General features: G+C 36.8%; 1 protein-coding gene across 1 annotated transcript in view; it reads right to left on the reverse strand.

Moving 5' to 3' along the window:
* PDZD7 (PDZ domain containing 7) overlaps positions 1 to 22,342 on the reverse strand; it is an 809,774-nt gene that overhangs the window by 510,622 nt on the left and 276,810 nt on the right. Inside the window, exon 10 of the mRNA XM_044056491.1 lies at positions 11,278 to 11,319. Coding sequence (XP_043912426.1) covers positions 11,278 to 11,319 — 42 coding nt within the window. The remainder of the gene's footprint in view (positions 1 to 11,277; positions 11,320 to 22,342) is intronic.

Genomic DNA, 22,342 nt, shown 5'->3' on the forward strand with positions numbered 1-22,342 from the left:
CTGCATAGTAGATGTTGTTTACACCCCGTATTTTTTGTAAGAATCCTCTGGGCCACTATAGCTATTGCAATGCCTGGTCAAGTACATGCTGCAAGGCCCATAGTACTCAGTTATTAGTCTGATGAGGGTCGAGTACAGTGGGACTATAACTTCCTTGGATATGGGTGCCATGCTTTTACTTATAAGCTGTGCCACATAGAAGGGAAGGGCTTTCCCATCAATGTGGACACATGATGGTCAAAGTTCAGGCTACTATCTACCTGTCTACCTATATTTCACACCTCTGAGTCCACTCCTAGGGGTGTGCTGTTAATGTTGTAATTTTAAAGGGTATTTGACTTCTGAATGGGTATAAGTATGCATTTTTTAGTATTGGGTTTTAGGTCATTGCTCTGGCACCCATCATTTGTCTGAATCAGACCCTTTTAAAGGATACCTGCATCAATGGGAGATTCAATGATTGCCTCCAACTTGCAGTCATCAGCAAACCTGGCCAGCCAAAGGCCTTTTACAGTAGCCTTGACTTCTGAGAAGTATATTCAAAATAGGATAGGTGCCAGCACTGAGCCATGTGGCACACTACTATTAACTGAACACTTGGTGGATCTGGATTCTCCCTCTTTAACAATGTGTCCTGTCTGTTAGCCATTTGGCTGTCCATCGGGTAGTGTAGGGATACCCAGTTTTGTGAGTTCATCTATAGAACGTGAGTCCAGAATTGTGTCAAATGCCTTAGCCAGGTCATGGTAGGTAGTATGCACTGTTTTACTCTCATCTATGGCCATAGTGACTTTCTCAAAGAAGTCCATCAGACTGACCATGAATGACCTGCCCTTGACAAAGCCAAACTGGGTTGGGTTCACTGTTTGGAGGTTCCCTTTGTCATTATTTATCAGGTCCATGATTATTCTTTCCATGGCCTTGCATACAAGACTAGTCAAACTTATGGGTCTGTAATTTCCAGGGTCTTTAGATGATCCCCGTTATGCAGAAGGATGATTGTTGCTGTCCTCCACTCCAAAGTATCAAATGGAGTGTGCAGGCTGTGGTTCAACAGAGATACTAGTGGGCCTGATAGGTCCTGTTTCAAGCTATTTAAGAGGCATCCTGGGATATTTTCAGTACCCATCAAACTCATGTTTTTAGCTTTAGAAGGTGCAGTGGCAACCTGTTCTTTGGTGATAACTAAAAGAGTAATGGTGGAGGGTATTTCTTGGGGGGGGTAACTGGAGGTGATGGGGAGGGGAAATTTGAGCTGAATTTATCAGCCAGCAGATTTGCTATATCTTCTGGCTGAGTATACATGATGCCAACTAAAACTAACTCCACACATTTGTTGGGTGTTACTCTTAAGACAAAGGACATAACTGAAAAATCCATTATACTTATCCTTAGCTTGGGAGGCTATTTTTGTTACAAAATTTGCTTTTGTAGACTTGACTAGTCCCCTGATTTGCTTGTTTAGTCAAATGAGGAAGTGTTTGCTTTGTTGCGCACATCTTCTGTCTTACTTCTTAAATTGGTTTTCCTTTTTGGTTGTACAACCTTTTTATACCAGGGGTGCACCATGGTGGCTTGCTTTTGCTGTTTGTCCTGTTTCTGTACAGTTGTTTACGTAGTCATACAGGACTTTTGTGTATGCCCCTGCATAGGCTTCTGTATTTTTTGGTTTTGGGGGAGCTTGGAAAGTAAGTATGCTATCACTTAATAGGAGATAGTTTGCCTTATAATAGTTCTTAAAGGTTTTGGGGTTAGGTGGAGGTTCTAGTTTTATATTTATTTCAAGAGAGAGACTGCTTTGTGATCTGATCTAACCAATGAGGAGATCACACGTGTGTGTGTGTGTGTGTGTGTGTGTGTGTGTGTGTGTGTGTGTGTGTGTGTGTGTGTGTGTGTGTGTGTGTGTGTGTGTGTGTGTGTGTGTGTGTGGGAGGGGGGGTACAACACTTTCCCATATTTGTGAGTACCAGGTCAAGGATATTTTTACCCTTAGTGGGAGTGCAGACTAGCTGCTCCAGGGCATTTGTACTGACAAAGTATAGAAATCTTTGAGCCTGCATAGTAATGATCATGTATGCTTCCCAGTTAATGGAGGGGGTAGTTGAAATCACCCATGAGGATGGTATTGGGCTGAAAGGTAAGTGATGTATGATGTATGCTTATTTTCATTCATGGTGGGAGACCTGTAGCTGGAAGGGTATGGTAAGAAGTTTTTCCTGTGGTTAGTTGGACATGAAGTAACTCAAGTCTGTCATATTGTTTGACCAGTCTTGAGGTGTGCTTATCCTTTATGTAGATGGATACACCTCCACCTTTTGCCCTTTCATGCGGAATGGGTGTTTGGAAATTGTAAAAGGCATAATAGCCTTGCACTGCCAGAGTGTTTCCTACATTTTGAACTATGTTTCAGTAACTGCACAGACATCAACATTCTCCAGGGTGAGGAGTGATTCCAGAGAGTGTAATTTCTTTTTGAGACTCCTTGCATTGAGTGGTAATACCTTTAGCTTATCTTGAGTAAATTTTGCCATGTTCAAATGTTTGTCTGTTTGGTAGTGCCTTAAAAAGGCACTATAGAGATAATGTTTTGGCAAATATCCAAAAGCCTAGTTGTGACATATGAAGACTATCCTTGGCAAAGCAGCATAGCTTGTCAATCATGTTCTCCCAGGCTGGCAAATATTGGACCCCTTTGGAATGGCACCAGTAGTTAAACCAATTATTAAAGGCAATCATTTTCTGTTAGTACTGGGCCCTCAGTCTTGAAGATGGTAGAATGCTGCTCAATGCTAGGCTCATACCCACCTGTGACACATATTCTGACAGCCACTTCTCTCTTTCTCTTTTCATATAGTCCAGGAAGGTAGGTCTCAGGTCATTTACACCAACAGGGACTATGACTGAGTCATACTGCTACTTAGGATTTAGTGACTGAGTGCTTGCATGATATGGAGAATCCTAGACCCTAACAGACAAAAAAGTGTAACCTTGTCCTTATCCAGCCCAGTGAGAAGGACATCAGTGAGTCTCACAATAGGGAGTCTTATGACCAAAATATTGGGTTGTGTGGTGTTAACACCTTATGGGCTTGCTAACTGAGACACTATGAGATGTAGTCTTGTGTGTTGTGGTGGGAGTTGTGTTGTTTGTGTGCATGAAAAGTTTGTAAAGACTTTGAGGTTTGGGTAAGTTACACGAGAACACCTCCACTTATGTGGGCCTATGTGTCTGGTTCTTTGTAAGTGCAGTGAGTGTTGTGTGTGTGTGTGTGTGTGTGTGTGTGTGTGTGTGTGTGTGTGGGTGTGTGTGTGTGTGTGTGTGTGTGTGTGTGTGTGTGTGTGTGTGTGTGTGTGTGTGTGTGTGTGTGTGTGTGTGTGTTTCAGTGTGTGTGTGTGGTGACAACCTGTTTGGCACTTTTTGTGTCTGTGTGTGAGAGTCTTACCTCAAGTGACATTGTGTAACTACATCTCTCATATACTGTATTTGTTTGCTTCAGAATTAAGTGGTTATCAGTGTACATAACAGAATTGCTACTTTGCCTCATGATGCCTATGTCTACCAAGCTAGATGGAGAGATAGCAGGAAAGTTACTATCCATGGTTGCAGATCCTTAATATGTGCTTTGCAAGGGAATAAAATGGGGGTGGTTGCAAGCAGATGAGGGATAGGTGCTTTCTTAGTGAAATCTACAGCAAAACTGCCCAGTACACAAACCAATTTCTCTTTGAGCAATAAATGTTCTGAATGCTATAATAATGATAACTAAATGTGGCAACATTGCTCAGTGCGCAGACTAATTGCTCCTTGAATAGCATGGGACTGTGGAAAATTTCAGAGGTAGTTTTTTATAGGGAAAAGTAGAACTTCTAATGGTTGCATATATATATATATATATATATATATATATATATATATATATATATATGGATCCCCTTCACTACACCGACATGCCACAACGCCGACACCAAAAGACCGACAACACACAATACCGACAACGCACAAAACCTAACACCATAACACCTACACCCAAAACACCGACACACAAAACGTAAACTACACATTACACACAACTATACATGCACTAACCTTAACCCAAACCCTAACCCTAAGGTCCGACACAACCGCACACTTACCCTACCTGCACCCTAACTCACTTAACCCACCCCTAAACCTACAGTCCGTCACTATCGCACACACACCCTACCTGCACCCTAACCCTAACTCACTTAACCCACCCTTAAACATATAGTCCATCACTATCGCACACTTACCCTACCCGCACCCTAACCCTAACTCACTTAACCCGCCCCTAAAACTACAGTCCCCCACTATCTCACACTTACCTGTCCGCTCCCTAACACTAAATCCCTCACTCTATCGCACACTTACCGAGTCCGTCGGGTTCTCACCTTGTCGGTCATCTGAGTCGTCGGTCTTCTCGTCTCCTTCTGTAGAGTGTCGGTCTTCTAGTGTTTCGGTGAAGTGAAGGGGATCCATATATATATATATATATATATATATATCAGCACACACAAACCCAAAAAGTAGTATAACCACAGTATCCCTTCGTAGCAGCAAATCTGAATAACGGTTCAAAAAATTCAAGTACTTCTAGCAGCAAGTCCAGCAAATCTCAGATGAAAAGAGTGTAGTTCAAAAAACTTTTATTCCAAACACAAAGAACATACGTAAGCGCTTTCACGGATCCAACCGCTTCATCAGACGTAACAGTTCAAAGAACTTACTTGATTGTATTTATACAAAATTCAAACCCTTAATTGATTAATTGCTGAATTCATTTAAAGTGCTCATGCATAATCTAGTGCATTTACCTAACGTAGTAACATTATAATATATTTAAAGCAACTTATAATACATCAATTATAATAAAAACATCTAAAAACTTCTAAAAATTATGAAAATACTATAGAAAATACTATAAAAATATAAATATTCCCTTTTGTAAAGAGTGCAACAAATGTAAAATCTATTATCTAAGGTGTCTAGCTCTTAATATGGGCTTAATAGATATCATGTCATTCATTCCATAGCCCCTATGCGCACCTAGCCTAAAAATCCATTCTAATTCTGTGCACTCTGTATCATTCACTATATTACCTAACCTAAGATTGATATATTGTATATGTAATATCTGAAACTGAAAAGTATGTGTAGGACCTTCTTGAATAATATGTCGTGCCAGCGCATTATATTCTTCCTTCCTAGCTATACTATAATAATGGTCTCTGATACGCTCTTTCAGTGTGCGATTAGTCTTACCCACATAAAATCGAAAACATTTTATGCAATATGCTACATATACTAGATTTTTAGAATCACATGATCCATTCACTTTAAGCTCCCATAGTCTTCTGGTTTCAGGATGCCTGAAGTATCGTGACTCATCCACATATACACATTGTTTGCAATTATTACATTTTTTAGTCCCATTAAACCATGTTGATAGTCCATTAGTGGGATTTGTACTTATCAAATTCCGATAACAGAGTTGCTGTTTAAGTGTCTTATTATTTTTATATACAAAACTTGGGCCTTCACCTACCAGCTCTTTGACTCTATCATCTACTGTTAAAATGTTCCAACATTTGCTTATAGCTTCTTTAACCTTATGGATATTATTCCCATAAGGTATAACAAGGCTGAGGTCCCTTTTATCTTTGTTAACATATTCTCTTCTCTTGTAAGGATTATTTGAAAAATATGGTCTAGTTTGTATATTCCTTTGTGCAATAACTTGTTTACAAATATTATCAACATCCTTACTTTCATAACCTCTATAAATAAAGTCGGATTTTAATCTTGACAGTTCATCAGTCAGCATCCTGTCATTGCAACAAAGTCTAGATAGCCTATAGGCTTGCCCTCTAACTATATTATTAAATATAGTAGGATTATGCATACTACTGCGATGTAAAAAATTAGGACAGTAACAGGGCTTCCTATATACATTAGTAACAATGGTACCTTGGACAACCCGAAGGTTAACGTCCAAAAAGTTAATGGAAGTATTAGAGTACTCCATCGTGAATTTCAAGAAATCACTATTTAAATTTATATATGTTAGAAAAGCTTTCAATTCCATGACACTACCCTTCCAGAGAAGAAAAAGATCATCGACAAACCGTCGATGAAATAAAATACTCGGGTGATCCAACAAGTGCTGTTGTTCCCATGCTACCATTATTAAATTGGCATATGCATTAGCGCAACTTGTCCCCATTGCCACGCCCTGGTTTTGTCGATATAACTTGCCCTGGAATAGGAACAAGTTATTCTCTAATACCAATTCCAATAAGAAGCATATAAAATCTGTTTTTATAGTATCCATGCCACCATCGATTTCTAAAAGGCCTTTTAATATAAACAACCCTTTGTCATTAGGAATACTTGTGAATAATGATTCCACATCTAACGTAACTAAAATCAAATCAAAGGGTTTATCATATTCTTGTAAAAACATGTATAAATCTTGCAAAAAATGTGCAGTATCAATCAAGACATGTTTGTATAACTGTAACTGCTGTTTCAGCTGTTGATCCAAGTAAATTGACATACCTTCAGTCACCCAGCCTGCACCGGCAACAATGGGTCTAAATTTAGGAAATTTTGGATGTTTATGGATCTTGGGCAGACCGTGTAATTGTGGAATAACAGGGAAGTCAACCATAAAATAGTTATATAAGTCCCTTGTAATAATTTGTAAATTCAAACATTCCTTGAGTGCTCTATTCACATTTTCTAATACTACATATACATTTTCAATAGGCATTTCCTCATAGGCTTCTGTGCTCAACATTTCATGCATTGTATCCACGTAATAAGAACAATCCATAATCACAGTTGGCCCACCTTTGTCTGCAGGTCTTATTGCTATGTTATAATTATTTTTCAATTTATAGATGGCTTGCATCTCTAATTTGGTCACATTAGGTTCTAGCAACCCTGTATTAAACATGCTATCTTTATAGACTTCATTTTCTACTGCTTTAATAAACAAGTCTATATTTGCAGGTAAAAAAGGAAGAAAATCACTTCTTTTTTTCAAATTAGACAGTGTATTATCATTAGAACCTAAAGAAAGCTTCAATGCCAGCCTTCTAGCAAATAAACGTACAGATATTAAACAATCACTCACATCAATGTTCGTGGTAGGTATAAAGCCCAAACCTTTTTTAAGAATGTTCAATTCAAGTTCTGTTGGTTCATAGGAAGAAATATTCCATATCAGGTTTTTGGTGTCCACATTTTCTTTATTGTTTGTAACTGTTGAGGCGCTTCCTTGCGCTTCTGCCCTCTCATAATATCTGTCTCTATTGAATTCTTCCGCCCTGCTCGTATTGGAAATGGAAAAACCGAGGGGGCATTTTCTTCATGTATTGTTTTTCTTCTGGTATCCATATTCAACCTAGGAACACTATTATCGCTAGTTGGTACTTCCAAGGGGTTAGAGCAAGTAAAATTACTTGCTTCAGGTTGCGTTGGCAAATTAGTACCCATAGTTCCTTCGCCGACATTGCTGTGATTATCAGCGTGTTGTTTGTCATATTGATGTTTCTCCGACCCATCTCTCTTTCTCATCCGATCTTGGCGTGCCTCTGTACTACCTTCATCTCTCCCTCTTTGACCTCCTTGCACACGCTGAGCGTAGGTAACCGGACCTTGTCTCGTATTAGTGACATCATCTCTTGGCCACAGGAAAACTTGCTGCTTCGAAAAATCATTCAGATCCCTTGCAATTTTCTTTTTCTTGTATTCTAGCAGCCTTGCTTCATAGCGGTTCACCCGCTCTATAGTTTCTTGCATAAACACTTCCGTTGGACCTTCGCCATTTACTTCCAATAAATCTTTTTGTTGTAAAACAATTCCTTCACGTAGCTCATTTTCCATAGGTTGAAAGAATTCCACGAGCAAGCTCATATAAGCCTTGCTAGTATTTAAATTGATTTTCTGCCATTTAACAAGCAAATCAGTGTAAACAGTACCATAAGAAGGCATGCTTAAAACTCGGAGACCCCTCGGTACTATATTCAGTTTTAAACATGCTTCTAAGTGAAAACGTTGGCACTGTAGTCGCTTAAATTTATAAATATCATTTTCAAGATTCCTCTTGAGTTGTAAGATATCCTGTTTGTTAACATTAGTCATTTCTTGTACTGCATCAAAATTACTAGCATCCATATCCAATAATGGATTCGCTGTAGATGCTAGCAAACCATTGAGTCTCATATTGATGTTCGTACCTTCCATATCCTTTGTTGCTCCAGTTGCTGCCACTGCCAACACATCCATGAAAGATATATATCAGCACACACAAACCCAAAAAGTAGTATAACCACAGTATCCCTTCGTAGCAGCAAATCTGGATAACGGTTCAAAAAATTCAAGTACTTCTAACAGCAAGTCCAGCAAATCACAGATGAAAAGAGTGTAATTCAAAAAACTTTTATTCCAAACACAGAGAACATACGTAAGCGCTTTCACGGATCCAACCGCTTCATCAGACGTAACAGTTCAAAGAACTTACTTGATAGTATTTATACAAAATTCAAATCCTTAATTGATTAATTGCTGAATCCATTTAAAGTGCTCATGCATAATCTAGTATATTTGCCTAACATAGTAACATTATAATATATTTAAAGCAACTTATAATACAACAATTATAATAAAAACATCTAAAAACTTCTAAAAACTATGAAAATACTATAGAAAATACTATAAAGATATAAATATTCCCTTTTATAAAGAGTGCAAAAAATGTAAAATCTATTATCTAAGGTGTCTAGCTCTTAGTATGGGCTTAATAGATATCATGTCATTCATTCCATAGCCCCTATGCGCACCTAGCCTAAAAATCCATTCTAATTCAGTGCACTCTGTATCATTCACTATATTACCTAACCTAAGATTGATGTATTGTATATGTAGTATCTGAAACTGAAAAGTATGTGTAGGACCTTCTTGAATAATATGTCGTGCCAGCGCATTATATTCTTCCTTCCTAGCTATACTATAATAATGGTCTCTGATACGCTCTTTCAGTGTGCGATTAGTCTTACCCACATAAAATCGAAAGCATTTTATGCAATATGCTACATATACTAGATTTTTAGAATCACATGATCCATTCACTTTAAGCTCCCATAATCTTCTGGTTTCAGGATGCCTGAAGTATCGTGACTCATCCACATATATACATTGTTTGCAATTATTACATTTTTTGGTCCCAACAAACCATGTTGATAGTCCATTAGTGGGATTTGTACTTATCAAATTCCGATAACAGAGTTGCTGTTTAAGTGTCTTATTGTTTTTATATACAAAACTTGGGCCTTCACCTACCAGCTCTTTGACTCTATCATCTACTGTTAAAGTAAATGGATTCAGCAATTAATCAATTAAGGATTTGAATTTTGTATAAATACTATCAAGTAAGTTCTTTGAACTGTTACGTCTGATGAAGCGGTTGGATCCGTGAAAGCGCTTACGTATGTTCTCTGTGTTTGGAATAAAAGTTTTTTGAATTACACTCTTTTCATCTGTGATTTGCTGGACTTGCTGTTAGAAGTACTTGAATTTTTTGAACCGTTATCCAGATTTGCTGCTACGAAGGGATACTGTGGTTATATATATATATATATATATATATATATATATATATATATATACATACATACATACAGAGCACCACTAACTGCCTCTGTGAGTGGCATCTGGTAAATGTGAGGCTTATGTACAAGCAGAAAAAAGTAAGTTTCAAAGTAAGTATGTCCACAGGCCAATTGAGTAAGCACTCAATAAGCTTTCCACCAGCAATTTCCATGTTAGATAAGTGAAATCAGCCCTCTCCTGTTGCAAGAGTGCAGTCTTTGACCCTCTTAATGTAAAATGATTGGTTTGCAGTCCAAGTGTTAGGGAACCACAAAAATAGATTCCTAAAAGCACTGAAAACAGTAGATACAATGTATTTAGAGTACTACAATTGCAGAACAACAACCTTTACAGCAGTGGAAGAATGCAACTTAAAATTCTTAGCAAGTGCAGGGAAAAATATATAGCACAGAAATCTTTGAGAATGCAATGAAATGAAGCAATACAAGTACAAAAAATATTTAATTTCATTTTTTTCTAAGAATGGCCTCAGATTCAGGTAAAATCTCTCAAACTCTCTGGCATCATCACCACGTGATGAGCAGCTCTGAATAATTGAGCATACTGCACAATCCAATTTATGGTAGGACTGCACAGTGCAGTGCCTTAAGCTCAAGCAATTCAGAGACCACAGCACTGCTAGGGTAGTACAAAGGCAGTGGCCCACATTGTGGACAGAATTCTCACTGATGAAGCCGTATCCCTGTATTCTGTCTCCTACAGGCTTTTGAGAGGAGATCTATGCCTGGTATACAGGGCATTGTCAGACCCCACTCTGATGGACCTCCTACATATCCACAAAACAAACAGTACCAGAATCACCCATTCTAAAGACATAAACCTTGCCTGTGATATAAATAGGACCTGCTGGAGAGATAGGTATGTATCACAGAGACCATCCTGTCTATGGAACAGGCGCCCCATCCATGTGAAGCAGAGTTCCTCCCTAACCCAATTCAAGTGCAACTTGGACAACTGGATGGGAAACCGGAAATTCATCCCTGGTTTGGCACCAATATCTCTAATGAAAACAGGTATCCTGTAAATGGTTTGTCTCCCAGGCCCATGCTTACACTTATCAAGGGTATCAGAACTTGTCAGAGATTTGGGATGCATGGCTAGGCTTAAAAGGCCCTTGTGTTTGTTAGCCTAGTAAACACCTATGAACCTATGAACAAATGTGGCAAAATCTGGGGATGGGGATAATGATATTTATCCATGTGCTCTGCATTGGAAATATTACAGGCATCTGGATAGCATGGTAGGGCAATTCAGAAAACAGTTGGGCACTATGGTATTGGCCAAATAACACTGGCAGTGATATTTTTTCTGAATCTTGGCCAGTATTCCTGCATTATTTTACTTCTAAGAAAAATATATAAACACGATAAAGCATCTTCAGTCTAAACATGCACAATTGGTTTGAAATACATAACAAATACAAGCAAGGCACTATTTTTATAAAACGTTACAGCACACTGCAAATTCACAGCACACTTAAAAGACACAAAATCTCAGAATGGAGGAACAGAATCCCAGTTCATTGGCAGTGGCCATCCTGAGTCCCTAACATAATAAAATTTACAAAATGAGTATGGAAATTACCCCTTTTCAAGCTTCTGATGACAAATTTCTGAACAGCTTTGACTGCAAGAAAAGAAAACAATAAAGAAACATTAAATATTGCTTTTCTTTTGGTTATCTGTATCTAAACTAACTCAATAAATTAACAGATTTGAATCACCATTTGGGTAATGGTGATGAAACTTCCAGTTCTGTTTCAGTTGTAACTAATAATATTTCTGCTTACTGCAAATCCGCCTTATTATTTTTAGGTTCATCATTACCATCAATGGATTTAACACTTTAATTACAAGTTTCAATGGAATACTCGCATTATTAAAGTTGATTCAAAACTCCACTTTTTTAGGTTTTCAATAACACAATTTTAACACATTGTTTTTTTTTATATATTTTTCTGTCAGTCTCTGATCCACTATCCTACAGAGAGTGCAGTGTAATCCTGGCAGGCATCTAAACTTTGTCCTCCAATGAATATTACTCAGGTGTGCTATGATACCAACTGATGATTGTGGGCACTCAGCCTGTAAGTAAATATCTTCCATGTCCCCTTCTGTGACTCTGCTACTGTGAGTCCTTTCAGGATACTTGGCTATCTCATATCCGCTACCATGAGGAATTGGGACACCTCATATCTTGCATTCTTGAGGTGATAATCTTAAGAGCTTACAGGATGGTTATATAATGAAATGATTATGTGTTTCAGCTTTTCCCCTTTACCTTCTAATACAAACACACATTCCAGCAGAGATTGTACACACACACACACACACACACACACACACACACACACACACATGCATACCAGATAAAAACATGCTGAGCATAACAACAGAGTTAGAACAAGTTGATATTAGTAATCATGGAATCAAAACATATAAACATTTCAGGTAACTATTTTTTAATCTTAAAATGCAGTTGCATTTGCAGCTGGTGTCATCAGTCTTTAAACATGGTTTCAGTCTGGCTCATTGTTGGCAATGTGAAGTTAAATATCCTGCTTACTTTTAAATGGCAGTATTATGCCATATAGACTAACACAGTAAAAAACAATGTAGGAATTAGATGATATTACCACAGTGAATGAAGGGCAACAACTTCAGGTAATCTAAAAACAAATAATTACCTAAATTCTCTGTACATTATGCACTGAAGTCTGTGACATTTGGCTGCTTTGCATCATAATGCAAATCCATGGTTTCACCATAAAAGCCAACAGAATAAATAATTAGTCAAAACACAAGCTGGGGATTTTGTTAACATAATGTACATTCCCTTAACTGCATTGTGCACACCATACTTAGTATACAGAGACATAACTGCACTGTGCACACTATGTTTAGTACCCAGTTGCATGATTGCACTGTGCATACCATGTTTAGAATACTGTAACATAACTGCACTGTGCACACCATGTGCAATGCACAGTCACAAAACTGCATTGTGTACACCATATTTAATGCAAAGTCACATAACTTTACTGTGCAAACCATGTTTCATGCACAGTCACATAACTGCACTATGCACATCATGTTTAGTAAGCAGTCACATAACTTTGCTATATAGACCATGGTCAGTGCACAGCCACATAACCACATTGCACATATCACGTTTAGCACTCAGTCACATAATTGTGCTGTACACACCATGATTAGTGCACACCCACAAAACTACACATTGTGTTTACTGAACAGTCACAGAACTGTACTGTACACAGCATGATTAATGCGCATTCACATAACTACCATGTACACACCTTGTTTGGTGCACTGTCACATGAGAGCAATTTACACACCATGTTTAGTCCACAGTCATAGCTGCACTGTGACCACCATGTGCAATATGCAGTCACGTTCATTGCACAGCTGCATGACTGCATTTTGCACATCATGCTTACCACATAGTTACATTACTGTCCTTTACATACTGTAGAATAGTGTGTGTATGTTGTGCCTTTAAGAAGCATTTCCAAGGACAGCACATGCATATAAATAGCAAGTATGTGCTAGCATCAATGTCATTTTGAGAGTGCAACCAGAGAGTGGGCATGTAAGAGTGTAATAGCTAGTTTGTTTATAAGTTTATCTAAGTTAAAGTTATTAAGCCTTGATTCTGATGTGTTTATACATAATAAAGCTGCTTGAACAGAACCCATGAATGCTCATCTGTTTTATCCTGACTGGACGAGTGACATGGTGTCATAACTGGGATTCCAGAGACTGCTATTCAGAGCTATGAAGTGCAGAATTAAAAAAATGAAGGCAGACTAAGTGAACTGAGCACAAAAAAAGGGCCAGTAATGAACTAAAGGTAATAAAATCTTACACAAATTATTTATTTTATAAAAAGATAAAATGGAGCATTACAAGGGCACAAACTGCATTATTAAGCAAGTGAGAGGCATGAAAAGTTTATTCATTAAACAAAATGTTTAAAATTAAGATGTTTGATAAAACAGTTATCAGAAAAGCACATAAAGGGGTTGGAATTACCATAGAAATGCAAAATGAGCATGTTTAAAATAAAACAGGCATCAAACAAATAAATCCAAACCAGCCCAGAAGTTGAAAATGTTGAAACACAGGTGCCCAGTAGGAAGGTAGCTGGAATAAAGAAGCTGAACCACGACAAAGTAAAATCTTCTTTTTTAATACAAAATGGTGAGCGCTTTCGCAATGTTAACCGTTGCTTCATCAGACAGTTCATTCAAACAGCAACAGCACTTAACTACTTTAATTCATTACTAGAACAACCAATCCTACTACTCAAAGTTAATTCAGCGCTCAGCAATCAATTAATTACTATGGTTGCGTTTTGCCCTTAGTTAATTGCTGAAGTTCAGAAAAACTCTGTTTAAAAACCACATGAACAAAATGTAAAGACAAGAACATGTGGAGAAATATAAATAAAATATATAAAAAAAAATCAATGAATAAGCATCTGTTGAGATGTATGTATTAAAGCATATGTATATATTAGGTGGACAACATGTGCATTTATTAGGCAGAATATATGTATTCATTAAGTTGTTGAGTGTGTACTGCTTAAACTTTTATATATTTTTTAATTATATTTTTATGCTTATATCTACGCACATACATAGTTACTAAATGGGGAGCATGAGTATATGTTTTTATTCATTGATTTTTATGTATTTTATTTATATGTTTATTCGCAAAGTGCAATTATTTCAAATTTTTTTTTACTCTTAGCTTCTTCTGCCCATTTCATTCACACAGTGCAGTTATTTTAAAATGTTTCTTAAACTGACAAGAGGTGATTTCTTGTAGTACAGTAATTTCAAGAGTATTCTTGTACCAGGGATACTTATTTCACAAAGTTCAGTTATTCAGAGGCTTGTTGTGCTATTGGGCATAGTTACAAATAATGGCATATATTTCTGGCATGTATATATATATATATATATATATATATATATATGTGTGTGTGTGTGTATATATATATATATATATATATATATATATATATATATATATGTATATATGTATATATATATATATATATATATATATATATATATATATATATATATATATATGTGTGTGTGTGTGTGTTCATGTATACTTGCAAAAGCCTTCACTGGTATATGTTCATATGGCAGATGGCTTTTGAAAATCATCATCACTTGTATTTGATCAGAATATTTCAGAGAACTGGAGAATATCTGAGCAAGAGTATGATATTTTTATATAAGCAGCTTATTCTGACAAAGAAGCATGCAACAGGGCATTCATTTTGCTAGACCTAGCTGGATAAGAGGCCATTGAAAGAGAGCATTTATTTGTATATGCACCAGTGGTATATGAGGGAGAAGGTGAAAACCATCATATTGTTGTACAGAATGAATTAAGGGAAAACTCCAAGTGTTGCAAAAACAAATTCAGGGAAATATGTAATCCCCAGACAAATGTTACTTTAGAGAGGCATTTGTTTTACATAAGAGATCAAAAGCAATGTGAAACTTTTGCAGCTTATATTACTGACCTGAGAAACAAAGCTAAAATGTGTAGGTTTGGTGACTTAAAAGATGAGTTAATAAAGGACAAGCTTGTGGGTGGTATTAATTGTGCTGCAGTGAGAAAAATGTTGCTTTGTGACAAGGATTTAATGCTGAGCAAAACTATTGAGATTTGTCAAATCCACGAAGTTACAGAAAAGCACACAAGTATGCTTGCAAGTGATAACAGCATGGTTTCAGCAGGCTCTAGAGCAAATGTAGACAGCATGCAACACGTGGCTAGCAGAAGCAGGCCTACGCACATGGCACGTGCCACCCCTGCAGGCTTCTCAGGTAAAACCCATAGTTTTCCAGCAAGTTCTAAGAAAAGGACATGCTCAGTGCAGTACAAGGGTGAGTTAGCAAAACCCAAATCAAGCTTTATTTTTAACTGTCACAATTGTGGTGCCAATCATGAGTCTAAACGTGAAAAATACTTAGCATTTGGTCAGCAATGCCACAAGTATAAAAAATGGAACTATTTTCAAAAGTTTGGTAAATCAAGTAAACCTCACACAGTTGTAATGAAAGGTTACTCAAAAAAGCAAGATGATCACATAGAGAGCTGCAATTCTACATTCTATGTAGATGGTGTGTCGGTAATTGTTGAAAAGGTTGATGCGTATGATGTTGTGCCTAGCAGGCAGCCACGTTGAATATTAACAGACTTTGTGTATCCAGATTTCTGCATCTCCGTGCAACAGCTTTGACTTGAACTATTTTAAAGAAGCCTATGCATTCAGCTCCAGCAAGATTACAAAGAACGATGCTTAAATTTCAAAAATGCAACTTCAAAATGGTCTATATGAAAGGCAAACTTCTTTATCTGGCTGATACCTTATCCAGATTGCCCAGAAATACAATGGAACAGCTTAATGCAAAGAATTTTGACTTAGATGTCATGGAAGTGTACAATTTTTCTACCACAAGACTTGATGAGCTGAGAGATCATACAAAGACTGATCCAATTTTGCAAAAACTCAACCACTACATTAATGTTGGATGGCTGTCAAAGCAATCTACTGTACCACCTGAAGTACAGACTTATTTTTCTTACAGAGATGAGATGTTGATGGAAGATGGTATTATTTTCAGAGGTCCTATAATTGTTGTTCCTGCTTCCTTACAATGTGAATATATCCAGATTTTGCATCATGGTCACCCAGGTTCTGAACCTACCAAAAGAAGGGCAAGAGGACTAGTCTTTTGGCCTTCTTTAGTAAAAGACATTGATAAAGTGCTTTCTTCTTGTTCAGTGTGCAATAGTACTAAACCACATTTGGAAAATGAACCACTTCAGCTAAGTCAAGTTCCTGAACTACCTTGGTCAACAGTAGCCACTGATATCTTCTAGTGGAGCAATCAGCATTACTTAGTGTTGGTAGACTCTTATTTGAACTGGTTTGAGATTGATTTACTATCTAATCTTAAGTCTAGTGCTGTTTTCACCAAGTTGAAACATTATTTCTCAGTCCATGGTAGTCCATGCAAAGTTATTTCTGACAAATGGTACCTAATTTGCCAGTGAGTTGTTTCAGAAATTTGCAAAAGAATGGGACTTTGTACATGTTACTAGCAGTCCTGAATATCTACAGTTAAATGGACTAGCTGAATGTGCAGTACAGCGTGCAAAGCAATTATTAGAGAAGTCAAAGCATGATAATATCAATGATTTTTTGAATTTACTCAATTCCAGAAACATAACCCGTGATGATATACTTGGCTTGCCTGCTCAGAGACTTCTGTCTAGGCAAACCAGAACAACATTGCCTATCAGTTTCAGTTTGTTGAGACTTAAAGCTAAGAACAGCAGAACAATCAGAGCCCAATTATACAGGAAGCGGTTGTTCCAGAAGTCCAGCTATGACAGATCGAGCAGAATTCTTTATCCATTAAAAGAAGGAGAGACAGTGAGGATACAAACTGCAAAAGGTTTCAACCAGATTAGTCAAGTAACAGGTATATGTGCCGAGCCGAGATCCTACCTTGTAGAATCTGAGGGTGGTGAGTACAGGAGAAGTCACAGACATCTTCTTCCTGTATAAGAATCGATATTTCAGCATTGTTCCTGTGATACAGACTCTAGATCTCAGAGCAATCCAGACAATGTTCCTGTTGCAGAATGTGTCTTAACTTCTACTTCCATTCCTGATGTCCCCAAAGTTGAACATTCAGCAGAGACAGTCCCGGTTGCTAGACCTGATTCTAATTTCTATGTAACACAATTTGGTCATATTTCCAGACCTAATGTGAAATACACAGCAACCGGAACATAATTGTCTATATGTATTTAGTTCTGTATAACTGCATGACAAAGAATTATTTGTATTGATTGCATGTCAATTAATGTCGTCAATATTGCATGACCCCTTTCTCAAATAGGGAGGATGCAGAATAGTGTGTGTATCATGTGCTAGCTTCAGTGCTATTTTGAGAGTTCAGCCAGAGTGTGAGCAAGTATGAGTGTAATAGCTGTTTTTTTTTTATAAGTTTATCTAAGTTAAAGTTATTAAGCCTTAATCCTGATGTGTTTGTACATAATAAAGCTGCTTGAACAGAACCCATGAATACTCATCTGTTTTATCCTGACTGGATGAGTGACACATACCATGATTATTGCACACCCACATAACTACACATTAAGTTTAGTGAGCAGTCACATAACTGCACCATGCCTGCCATGTTTAGTAAACAGTCACATAACTTCAGTGTACACACTAGTACACTAGTGGTCAATCTAAATAACCACAAATGCCTCTGGTGCCAAAATGTGACAGTATGACTCCAAATACTGTTGTGAATAACTTTAATGAAGAAACAATCACTTAAAACAATAAAAAATGGTTAAGCTCTTTCATTCTCCATATTTTCAATAATGGAACTTCATCAGAATTAAAAATAACATTCAGAATAATCTTTAAGTACTAAATTTAAAACTATCACGTGATATATTTCCCCAGTTACTAGTACATGAAATAATTAAAATTTAACACACACCTTCCAGTCAATTAGCATTTTAAAGAAACAGCTTTTTTAGTACAGTTCTGTGAATCATGAAAGGCATTGTATCTGTGTTAGCCCATGTAACAGCCCTCTGCATATGTGTACCATGTTGGAAATACTCCTTAGGGTGCCAAATAAACAAAGAAACAAAAAAAAGAAAACTCCTTTGACTAACTCACTGAAATATGAATAATGGTCAAAAGAAGATGATTGTACTCCTCAGCAAAACAACCTGCCCTGACATATCATTAGATATGAAGATTGAGGATGCTAATTATTGTATGCAGAGAAAACAACATTTAATGCACTTCCTTTTATTATGGTTTGTTCCTTTTTCAATTTCTCCAAGTATTTTGGGTTTCTAATACCATGAAAGGAAGGCACCCCATTGGTAAGTCAAAGTATGATTATAGTTCATGAAATTAGTATTGTTTCAGTCTTTGATGTTAGCCAGAAGTGTTCTTTGCAGCACCTGCAATGTGCCCCGCAATGACTCGTTCTGCAATTCACATGGTGTTTCATGTATCGGTAGCTTATCTAAGTACGATTGTTAATTCTTTTTTATAAGACCTGTTGCTCCTACTACTATAGGAACTGCCTGGGTATCCTTCCTCCACATTGCCCTCATTTCTGCCTGCAAATTCTGATATTTTATGACTTTGTGTCTCTCTGTACATAAGACACTATAATCAATGGATGTAGCAGTTTCAATGATCAATGCTACTTTTGTTTATTTTTATGGACTTCTATTTCTGGTTTTCTAACATCTATTTTTTGAACTGCTGGTAATGGGTGAATTCATGTGAGACAGACCTCATAATTTTCTATAATGCTTTATGGCTCATGTTTCAAATGTTTTTTCAGCAATTTCAGTATTATAATGTTTGCACAATCCCCATTGCAACAGTCTTGCCACATTACTATGCCTTTCACTATAGAGTCCTTCTGTCATTAGTATGTTACAGCCTGCAACAAGGTGTGCAACTGTTTCCAATTCTGTTTTAGAAAACCTACATTTATCTGTTTATCCCACATATTCAATGGAATTTGTAAACCAACGTGCACGTAGTCCACTATCTTGGGCTGCCAATATTAACCTTTTATCTTTTGCTTAAATTCACCTCTCCTTAACCATTCCTGCATTTGATCCTGATCAACATGAGGTTGTTCCAAGAGTTTTCTATACTTGCAACAATATTTATGCATTTTCCACATTTCTTGCCTTCTCACCTGATCCTTCACCTTATATTATTTCTTCTGCTTTTTGGCACATTCATTTGCTGCCTGATTTTTATCTACTTCTGGTTTGACTTCCATTCCTACTTGACACAGATATGCTTCTGCTAAACTAAACAGAGAAGTCATCTTAGATTTATTCTCCTTATGTTTTAAAACTTTCACTACTTTTGGGTCTTGGGAGGTCAGCAGAGATGTATGCAGTCGTACAATTGCAGCTCTATATATGTAATCTATTTTGAGGAGGCCCATATTTCCTTCGGAATGGGGAATATATTGTTATAAACTGATTTTTATAAATCTTTTGATAAGCATAAAGCATCCTACTTGTTTTCCTCTACAACTGATCCAACACTTATTGGGGCCAGTCAGTCACTCCAAAACCGTAAGTTAGGACAAGAAGAGCAAATTGGTTTATAGCTTGGACTTTGTTCCTAAATGTCAACACTGTTTACAGTATTAATTTCAGTCTTCTAAAATACTGCTTACTAAGTTTTATTTGCATTTTTTTATGTTTTACTGTTGATCCTTCATAAATTCCCAAATATTTATACACTCCCTCTTGCTCAAGTTCTTTTGGTTCACATTCCTGTCCCAAACTGATGTTTTCTTGATGCTGTAACTTTCCAGCTTTAAAGGTTGCTTTTGCACATTTATCAAGACCAAATGACATTCTTATATTATCTTTATAAAGTTTTGACCACTTGCAGTTGTGGTTTCAGTTCCTCATCTGATAAACTATACAGTCTTAAATCATCCACAAAAAGAAAATGAGAAGTCTTTACATTTTGTTATTTTCTGTGAGCCAAGTTGTAGCCATGACCTAATCTGTTAAGTAGAAAGCTTAATGGATTAAGGGCAATACAAAAGAGCAGTGGTGACAGAGTCACCCTGGAATAGTCCCCTTTGAATTTTTGTCCTTGGAATAATAATTTGTCCTTTATCATGGCTTAAGTGCAAAGTAGTTTTCCACTGTTTCACGGTCACTGTAATGTAACTGATCAGTGTAGGGTGTATCTTATATATTTTTAAGCACTCTTTTATCCATGACCGTGGGATGCTGTCAAATGCTTTTTTTGTAGTCTATCCATGCCATACTTAGATTATTCCCCTTTTTACAGTTTCCATTATGACTGTGTTTTACAATAAATGATCCTTTGTTTCCTATGACTCTCTTTTGTTACCCTTTTGTTCTTTTGCCATGATTGAGTTTTCTTCTGAATAACTATAAACTCTGTCAGCATCAGTTCCAGTGTATTGCTTATATGTCGTCTGAAGGCAACTTACTCATCTGCAGTGTTTAGGATAGCTTGCAGGTTCACTCTTAAGTAGGAGTATTGATTTTCCTGTTGTTAACTAGGTTGGTGTCTGTTCAGGGTGTGCATATAAATAGTTATTACTCATGGTTAAATCTTCATGTAAAGATGCTAATACAGTCAGTAGTTAGGTACTACATCTGGATCTGGGTTTTTCAGTTAGGAGCTTTTCTTAACTTTGTTTCAATCTCTCTTGACTGTTACTTCATCCAGTTTCATATCCTGTATATTTGAACTACTTATTATTTTCTTTACTTTTTCTATCCATGTAACATCTTTGTTATGTTCCACAAGATCTTCATATATATTTCTGCAAAATGTAATTTATTTCTTCCTTTTTGTGGGTGTTTCAATTCTTTTTGGTCTGTTTCCCAATTCTCTATAAAACTTTTTAGGTCTATATTACATAGTTGAAGTTCCGTAACTCCGAACACCTAATGGTCGAACCATTATGTTCCAAGTTACAGAACTTCGACTACATAAAAAAAATAAATAAAAAAACAACATACAACAAAATAAATTGTTGTAAGCAGGGGGGCAAGCCCCTGTGTGCTACCCCCACCCCTTGCTACTTAAATATACCAACTCCGAGATCACACCACATTGAACATAATGGAAATCTCCATTTATGGAGATTTCCATTCAAACGTGAGAACTTTTCAAATTGGAACTTATGGACTCGACCATATGTTTTACGAACTTGTAAAAGTTCGACTTTGTGATAGGAACCCAACTTTTTTGGGTCATCAATAAATTGCTTATTTTGTACTTTTCCTTTGTATTTATTTGCATATCTTCTAAGTTTTTTGGCCTGTGCTAATATTTTTGTTTATTTGTGGTAGTGCACGATAGATCCTGATCTGTTCTGATACTGTGCATTGTTTTTATCATGTCCATCTTTCTGAGTATTTTTGTTGAGTTGCTCGCTCTTCTATATTCTTATAACAGTGACACTTCTTGTCTTAACTTCTTTATAGTTTTCTCTATTCGATACTTTCATGATGGCGTTTGATTTCTACCCTTCATTTCCCTTACTGCCTTGTGCTTTTTGTGGTAAGATTTTATGTGTTATTAATTTAGCTGCACAGTAACATATCCTATTTATGTCTGATATACTGCATGAATCTCTTGGAACAGTCCTAATTACTGTGTTCACTTGTTTTATCAAATGTCTATCTTTTTGAGTTTTACTGACTTCCTGTAGTCTATTTCTTTCATTGATCTTAATATGTCTGTCTATCTATATTAAATCAAGCAACTCCTCTTAGATCATTTTCTTCTAAAATGAAGGCACATTCTTTGTTCTCCATTTCTTGCAGGCATTCAACAGAAATTTCCAGAGCATCTTCCTATGCCACATTCTCTTCAGTTTCATCCTGTGTCATCCATCGCTCTTTCATACGGGAACTCACTGGCCTATCACTCCACAGCACTGACTTAGAATTGCCACAGTTTTGTGTTTCTTCCCTTGCTGTGCAACTCCAATCGAACATTTGTACTGGTTTCTTATGGAAGC

The sequence above is a fragment of the Protopterus annectens genome, chromosome 14.part0, assembly GCF_019279795.1.
Source record: "Protopterus annectens isolate FY-2018-M chromosome 14.part0, PAN1.0, whole genome shotgun sequence".
NCBI classification, from domain to species: domain Eukaryota; kingdom Metazoa; phylum Chordata; order Ceratodontiformes; family Protopteridae; genus Protopterus; species Protopterus annectens.